The 8,711-nt window shown below is 55.7% G+C and overlaps 1 protein-coding gene across 12 annotated transcripts in view; it reads right to left on the bottom strand.

Annotated features, from left to right (window-relative positions):
- LRP8 (LDL receptor related protein 8) overlaps positions 1-4,877 on the bottom strand; it is an 81,064-nt gene extending 76,187 nt beyond the window's left edge. For all 12 annotated transcript variants that reach the window (XM_059922804.1, XM_059922767.1, XM_059922795.1 and 9 more), the window contains exons 1-2: positions 4,761-4,877; positions 3,861-3,980 (exon numbers count right to left, since the gene is read on the bottom strand). In XM_059922804.1, the coding sequence (XP_059778787.1) occupies positions 3,861-3,980; positions 4,761-4,866 (226 nt within the window). In that variant the 5' untranslated portion in view covers positions 4,867-4,877. The remainder of the gene's footprint in view (positions 1-3,860; positions 3,981-4,760) is intronic.
- Positions 4,878-8,711: the final 3,834 nt, after the last annotated feature.

Here is an 8,711-nt window from a genome sequence, read left to right on the forward strand (position 1 = left end):
TTTAATTATTTACAAGGCTGCTTCCCAGCAGGCCTCAGCACTCCTGCAGCCTGGCCTTGCCAGCTAATGAACTCTCGGCCATGGGAGACCTTGCTGCGGCCACTCTTTATTAAAACTGGAACGGAGGGGTGATGGGGGCTGGGAGAACAGGGCAGCCTAAAGAAGCCTGAACAGGTAGAGGAAACTGAGCATACGACCGGTCCACCTGTCTAAGCAGTCCATCCACACGGAGAAGCGCAGAGTTCTTCCCAGAGCTGGAAGTGGAGTGGGGGGGTTGATGTCCCCTCAAGATGGGGAAACAGAGGCCTGGGAGGACTTGCCTGAGGTCGTCAGCTAGTGCTTGATGCAGCACAAGTTCAATTAGTTGGGTGCCTGCATTCACACCCCAGCAGTTTCAGTTTCACTTAAAAATCATACACCTTAACCCCTCTGTGCCTTTGTAAAATGAGGAAGATGCGGGTACTTCCAAGAGTCACCCCATTTTATAGACTTGAGGTGCACGAGGTGATACGTGTAGAATCTCAGCACAACTCCTGGTCCACAGCAAGTGCTCAGTAAGTGTTCATTGTTGTTTCTGTTACTGCTCCGGGGGCAAAGGGCTGGCTGGAGACCAGAACCCCTGTCTCTGCTCCCAGACACTAAGCAGCAACAGGAAACTGAGGCCAAGGCGCCAGCTGGCGTACGTGACCCAGGTGCAGCCAGGAACTCCACCCCTTCCCCTGGCCGGGCCGCCCCTGGGCTTCCAGCCCCTTCCTCCACTTTGAAGGCCCTTTGAGCTGGGAACTGAAACCCCATGAGCCTTTCCCTTCCCCATCCCCGTCAGCTCTATCTGTGTCTCCAAAAGGCCAAGTCCCATCCGCTGCGGGTAAGTTTCAGCACTTAGAAGGTCTTAGTTTGAGTTCCAGCTCTAACCCTGAGGAGCTGTGTGAATTTGCGGGGAGTCATTTCACCTGTCTGAACCCCAGTTCTTCCTCTATAATGTGGAAACTGCATCACCTATTTTTAAATGGTAAGCTCTGAGGGAATGGCATTAGTTACCATCTTTCAAGGCCTGCCTAGCTGTCTCTTCCTCCAGAAAGCCTTCCTTGGCTTCTTCCACATACAAGCTCCCTCCCTCCAACCTCCATCAGCTCTCAGAATTTATGGTCTGCATTCTGGCCCCTTTGGGAGCTTGAACTCATTTTGCCCCACAGATACTTCACTTACAAATGGCAATCCCCATTGTGCATGCCGAAAGGTATAGAGATGGGGTGATTCAGGCCCTCTCACAGGGTGGAATGGTTGGAGTGGTCCATAAGGCAGGGAGGATGGTTCCAAGAAATGCAGCTTGGGCAGGTGGCCCGGAATGGAGGGAACTCCCCAGATGGGGAAGGAAGGGGTGACAAAAGACCATTCTCCAACACCACGCCGCCTCATACAGCCACCCAAATCTCCCACCCCTTTCTTCAAGATTTCTCTTTCTGGCCCCTAGGGGTCCCTTTCTAAAGACCTTGGTGGTGTGAACACTCATCCATTCCCTTCTCTTCAGCAGCCCCATGTGAAGACTTTCTATGGGTATAACTGATGGTGGAGCAACAGCTACCCCCCATTTGGCAGATGAGGAAACAAGCCCAGAAAAATCCAGTGTTGGGGACGGATACTTGACACCAACAGCAAAGCCCTCAACGTCGGTTGCTTTTGTTCACTAACTCTCTGCCTGTGAGTCCACCCCATCCATCTCAGAATGAAAGCAGGAGCCCAGAGTGGCCATCAGATTGGCCCTGGTCCCATCTGGGGTCACCCAGCCACCTGCTACTTCACTCCTCCATCTTGCCCAGAGCCTCGATGGAGATGAAAAGCACCCGGATCACCCTCCTGGGTCCTTCTGCCCCACACTCCCACCGGAGCAGACAGTGCCCCTGAGCTAGGAGGCAGGTGGACACCCTGACCAAGTTCTGTCACTCTCAGCTGTGTGACTTTAGGCAAATCACTCAACTTCTCTGAGCCAGAGTCCTTATCTACAAAGGGGGATGACAAGAAACACTTCTGCTCTTCACAGCCACCCCCCACAAAACTGTTGTTATACAGAGCCAGGGATAAGGTAAAACCAGCCCAGAAATGCACAGTTTCCACTTCCCCGTCTCATCCTCAGCACTCCCACTGTAAGGGAACCACAGAAGAACAACTCCAGGCGAGGAGACTCACTATCACATTTTACCCTGGCTCAGGCATTTTCAGAATTTCAATAGCATTGGGAAATGGTTAGGGTCATAATTAGGCTAAGAACTCTGGAGTCAGGTGCTTAAATTTAAGCTCTTACTTAGCAGCTCAACAGCTGTGGAATAACTAACTTGATCTCTCAGTGCCTTGGGGTTTTTTTGTTTTGTGTTTTTTGGTTTGTTTTGGTGTATAAAATAGGACTGCTCTGAAGGTTACAGGAGTTTATATAAGATAAGCACTTACCACAGTGGTTGGCACACAGCTAACAGTCGGCACATGTTAGTCGCATCACTTTCAATTACATTTCTAGAACTGGTCTTCAAAACCAGGGCAGGAATCATTAGCCCAAGTGGTCAGAAGAGGAAACTGAGACAGGAGGGAAAGATGCGCCCATGTCACACAGCCAAATCTGGGTTGGTATGAGAATGAACCTGGAGGCTGACTGGCAAACCCCGAAAAAAAACACTATAACTCAACAGACAATGCCTGTCCAGGTGGTCCCTCTACCCTTCTTGCCACTGCGTGGTGCTGTGGGCCTGTCCACCTGTTGCCCTCCTCCCACAGAACCTGCACTCCCTGGCCTGCGGGGTGGGCCTGTTCTCCAAAGTGTCCCAGTGCCTGGCATACAGCAGGTGCTCAGTAACGATGAATGAATGACTGCCCGCGTCTGCGTTTTGGTAGAGTCTTGTTTATCTGTTCCTTGAACTATACTCCTTCCACTGTGGCAACTGCTTGCTAACTCGCTTCAGGTCCCGCAGACATCAGAAACCGTATGCACCTCACGAAACAGCTTCCAAAGCAGTCGCGCCTGGGTGTACAAACACCACACTCAGCAAAGGCGGCCGGCCACCTGCACGTGACCATGGGTTCACGCGGGGCCTTGGGATCCTCACGCCCCTTCCAGGAAACAAACTCATCCTTCTGGCCCCCTCCTTCCTGCTCTGCCCCATGACTCATGCCTCACTCTGGCTGGCAGGAGAGAGCAGTCAGCCAACCAGGGTGGCACAAGAAAGGTCTTCACCATGACTAGGCAGAAAAGCAGCGGGCGCCAGTGCCCCGCCTGCACCTACTACCCAGGGGAGGCGCGGGGGTGTGGCCAAGGCGGGGCCAGGGCAGGGCCCCAACGCCAAGGGCGCCAGAAAACTGCACACCCGGCCGTTCCACGATTGGCCTGCTCCGGCCACAGGGACCTATGGGGTGGTCCTCGCACAGCCAATCAGGGGCCCCGGGGAGCCCATTCATTCAAAAACCCAGCAGGAAAAGGAGTGAGTCTAGGCCCAGAGTTGCCTGGAACTTTGAGACACGCGCGCGTTCCGTGGGGCCTAGGCAAGAGTCCCGGAGGGCCTGATCGCAGAAAGTTAGACGCTTGCAGGGACCGTCGCGTCGCCGCCCCACAGTTCCGGCCCAGCAACCCGGGCGTGGCGTGCCCTCCTCCCGGGCCTTGCTGCGCCGGGCTTCGCCCCCGGCTCCATCAGGACCTGCAGGCTGCCCAGAACCCGCTGGGTCCCTAAGTGCCTGGAGGGAAGGGGCTCCCGGGAGGGTTCCCGGCTGCAGGCTCCGGCAGTAAAGGTCCAGGCAGGTGGGCCGGTGGCGGCTGCAGCCACGTGGACTCTGAGCAAGGCGTCCCCCACCTTTCCCTCCCTTCCCGGCCGGCCACTCACGGCAGTCATCCTCGTCGCTGTTGTCCGAGCAGTCGTCGTCCTCGTCGCATCTCCACACAGAGGGAATGCAGCGCTCGTTCCGGCACCGGAACTGGTCCTCTTCGCACTCCTTGACCGACCCTGTGCGGGGGAGAGGGGACGTGAGCCGGATCCCCGGAACAAGCGATCCCGGCCGCGGGGAGGGGTCTACTGAGTGAAGGAGAGGGCCCGATGCTGAAGCCAACGACCTGGAGGCCTCTGGCAGCCTCGATCAGGAAGGAGAGCAGGATGGTAAGGGTTCCTGGGATGACGGGCTGCTCTGTGGCAGGCACACACAGTCGGTGTCCCACCACTTGGGTATGCCCCCCATTCAGAACACTCACCCGCACACACGGCCCTCAGTGAGATATCCACGCAGACACAGCCCACAGGGAGCCCCTGAACACGCCGCGACACGCGCACTGGGCGCTGCGGGCACATCCGCCTCGCACGCAGCCCCTCTTTCTCTGCCACACGCAGGGGTCGCCGGAAACGCAATGTCAGGCGGGGTAGTCTCCGGGCTCCGCTCATCGCCGCCGCGGAGCGCGTGTGTCAAATTAACGCCAACGGCGAGAATCACACAGCCCTCCCGAAAGCATCAGTGATCACCCCCAGCAAAGTTCCCGGCCTGCCCGGCCCCCACGGCGCCCATCCCCCAAGAGCAGGTGCCGGAGGGCAGAGCCCACCACACAGGGAGCCGCGGGTCGGGGGTCTTGGGCAAATTAAGGGAGAGCTGGGTCCCGAGGAGCATATCCCACCCGGGCGCCTCCCTGCCAGGCCCGGGCTCGGGGGCCCCGGCGCAACCCGCCCCCCGGCCTCCGGGCCGTGCTTTGTTGGCCGCTCCCGCGGCGCAAAGCCGGGCCGGGGACCGGCCGCACGCACCTTGGCCGCCGCGCAGTGGATCCGCCGCCGCCTCGAGATGCTGAAGCTGCAGCAGCAGCAGCAGCAGCGCCAGCGGCCGGAGCGCGCCCCGTTCGGGGCGGCCCATGGCGGGCCCCGGGCTCCGGCCGCCGCGCCCCGCGCACCCCGTGCCGCCGCCGCGCCTCAGCCTTCCGAGTCCTTGCCGCGGCGCCGGGGCTGCCGCTGCCCCCGCCGCCGCCGCCGCCGCTGCAGCCCGCCCCGGCTCCTCGGCTGCATTTCAAGCAGGTTCCGTGACGCTCGGCGGCGGGGCGGGCTCAGGCTGGGCGCGCGGCCCCAGGCCTGGGCTGCCTCAGCCTGCGCGCGCGCCCCCTTCCGCTGCCGCCTCCGCCCCACGCTCCTCCCGCTGACGCCTCCTTTCCCTCCTGCCTCATGCCCTTGGTCCACTTCTCCCTAGGCCCGCGCTCGGTGACCCTGCTCAAGGCCCGCCGCGTGCTGGGCGCTGCAGACGCTGGGATGAGCCAGACGAGGCCCCTACCCCCAGAGGTGGCAGACGGCCCAAGGGAAGTAGCACAGGCTGCCTGGAGGAGGTGACATGCTGATAGGCGGCTGAGAGAGGCCTAGGAGTGAACCTGGGCGGGAGGGGAGGTGATGTTCCCGGGTGCACAGGCCTGGGCATGTGCACACGGAGCAGGGATGGTAGTGGACAGGGATTGGGGTGCCAGGATTCGTGTGATCAGGGAGAAGCTGGGGGAGCAGGAATGGACCTCTGCACCTCTCCAAGACTCCAACCCGGATATTACACGTCTGTGTAGCTGGTTAACGTGCCTATGTTGCATTCTCATGTGAGAATTCCCACGGCTAAGGATGTGAGGCAGGTGGCTTGGGTCTGGCGCACAAACTTGATTCATTCATTCTCATTCAGTGTTCTGCTGGGCCAGGCAGAGGGGCAGACCATCAGGGGGAACTTCAGGGACGACAGGGTAGTCCTTGCTGTGATGGAGAAAGGCAGAGACTGTGGGACCCCACAGAAGGGACGCCTCATCCCTGCTAATAGGGGACGCACACCCAGGGCTGCTGTCTGCTTCTGGCATGAATAAGACCTCTCCCCTGGAAGGTCTCAGCCCCATCTTATCCATGCCAGGGTACAGGTGACTAGATTTTAGCTACCTGCTGGTAAGCAAGGCCCAACCAGCCCAGCCTTTTTGGACAATGAGTTTTGAGGGCACTGGCCACTAAAAGAGACAGACTGGAAGGTGGCTAGGCCCAGTGTAGGTCCACCCTCCCCTCCTCTCTTGCTGCCTCACCTCCATGGCAGAGGGGCAGAAGAAGGGGCTTCAGGAGCTGTTAGTCTCAGGCCTGGAAGCCACTCTGTCTCATCAGCAGTCCTGTTACTGAGCCTTGTTTCTTCCCACAGAGGGCAGCCTCTTAGCAATTCGGTCATCCAACAAGCACATCCCAGCTCTGCTCTGTGCCAACCCTGGGCCTAGGAGTGCCAAGGTGAATCAGACATGGTACCAGCTTGATTGGTGGGGAGACAGACCATCCATGGACAGACAATGAAATGCAAGCATGCTTTCAACAAAAACTTATGGAGCACCTCCTATGTGCCAGGCATTACCCAGGGATACAGTGTAGAAATAGATGACGTCCCTCTTTGCTCTCCTGCACCTTACATCTTAGTTGGGAGAGACAGACACAAAAGCAAGAAAACAAACAAGAAATGATAATAATTTCAGATCATCATAACTGCTATGGAAAAAATAAAGTAGGGTGATGTGAGAGTGATGGGAGGTAACTTTAAAGAGGTGACCAGGGAAGGCCTCTCTGAGGAGGTGACATTTCACTGAATGGCAAGAAGGAGCCTGCTGTAGACTGAATGTTTGTGTCCTCCCAGAATTCATATGTTAAAACCTAATCCCAAATGTGAGGGTATTTGAAAGTGGGGTCTTTGGGAGTCAATTAGGACATGAATGGGATTAGTGCCCTTATAAAGGAGGCCCCAGAAAGATCTCTGGCCCCTTCTACGATGTGAGGACACATCGAGAAGAGAGCCATCTATGAAAAAGGAAGTGGGCTCTCACCAGACACCAAATCTGCTGGCATCTTGATCTTTCAGTGCCTTGATCTTGGACTTCTCAGGCTCCCAACAAATTTCTGTTGTTTTGAAGCCACCTAATCTATGATATTTTGTTATGGCAGCCCATGTGGACTAAGACAGAGCCCAGCCATAGGAAGATTGGCTGGAAGGGCATTCCTGGCAAAGGGACCAGCAGGACAGAGGCCTTGAGGTGGGCTGGAGCCTGGTGATGAGAAGTTGGGTGACCAGGTGAGGTCAGAGTCAGCAAGGTTCTGATCACATGAGGGCTTTGTAGGCCCCAGCAGGAGGTTTGGATTTTGTTCCAAGCACAACGATGACCACTGTGACAGCAGGATGCCTGGGACTCTGGAGCCCCTCCTGCAGCCAAGACTGACTGCTTCATCTCAGCCCCTCCTTCACTCTGTGGTCTCAAGGAAAGTCAGTTCCCACCTCTGAGCTTCAGTTTCTCATCTGTAAAATAGAGATGGGGAATTTCAAAGGTCTATTCTAGTTTTAAGATTGTGTGGATTAAAGTTCAGAGGCAGCAGGGTAGAGAGATTAAGAGCATGGGCTCTGGGTTAGACTGCCTGAGTTTAATCTGTTCCTTCCCTTCCTAGCTACATGATCTTGGACAACTCACTTAACCTCTGTCTCTCAGTTTCTTTATCTGTAAAATGGGAATGGTGACAGTACCTCACAAGGTTGTGAGGATTACATTAGAGGAGATGCATAGCGTGCACTGTACTGTAGGTGCATAATAGCTATTAGTTATGTTACTGTTATTCAAACATAATTCCCTGTCAAAAACCCCTGATAACTTCCTAACACTCAAAGAATAAAGACTGAGCCTTCCTTGACCTCCCCTCCAAGGGGGTCTTTGCTCATACTGTCCGACACACATCCAGCTGCCAAAGTGGGCAACTCCTTGTCTCTCGAAAACCCCCTCATTGGAGGTTCTCCAGGCTCCTCTCAGCCCCCACCCAATTTGGGCCACTTCTCTCTCTCCCTAGTCAGCCTGTGACCTTCCTGAGGACAGGAACCAGCTCTCCTGCATTTCTGGGTTCCTGGCACAGGGCATGTTTGATCAACGTTTGTTTGTTGTTGCCTTTACCATGGTTTCTGTATGCCTAGGAGGGCTATGTCTTATTCATCCCTATTTTCAGAGGATAGATACAAGGCTTGGCATATAACAGGCATTAGATAAATGATGCTTAAATCCTTGAAAAGGTTAAAAGGAAAACCATACCAAGTAATAATAATAGCTAATACTTATTGTACACTTGCTGGAGGCGGGGAGGGGGTCAAGCACCATGTAGGTGTTTTAAACGCTTTAACTCATTTAGTCCTTACAGCATCTTCATGAGGCAGGTTTTATGTTGATCCCATTTTACAGATGAGCAAACTAAGGGGTGGGGAGGTCATACAGCTAGTAAATGGCAGGCCTAGCATTTGAACCCAGAGGGCAGAAATGGGAATTTTTCAGGGCACCTAAGTTGGTTAATTCTAGTGAGGGGCAAATGAAGAAAGCTTTGACACACACCATACACCAAATGGACACTGAGGTCCTTGTACAACTTGTTCCCAAGTGATTTCTTGTCCTCACCTGTCCTCTCTCTCCATCCTGGGATGACTCAAGCATACAGGCCTCGCCCAGTCCTGGGTTTCCAAAGAAAACCCTCAAGCCCAACCCCAAGTGCAATGAATTCCCCACGAGACAGAAACAGGTGACATTCCACCTGCTGTCAGCATGTCACCCTGCCCAGCCCAAGTCTCTGCGTCCTGCCTTCAGAGCCACCAGAGGCCAGTGGCCCACCCCTTGCACATTCTACTCCCTCACCCTGTCCCCAAGAGAGCCTCAGGCCTCTGCCAGGCTGTACCCTCTGCTGAGAACACTC

This window comes from Balaenoptera ricei, chromosome 1 (genome assembly GCF_028023285.1).
Source record: "Balaenoptera ricei isolate mBalRic1 chromosome 1, mBalRic1.hap2, whole genome shotgun sequence".
NCBI classification, from domain to species: Eukaryota; Metazoa; Chordata; class Mammalia; order Artiodactyla; family Balaenopteridae; genus Balaenoptera; species Balaenoptera ricei.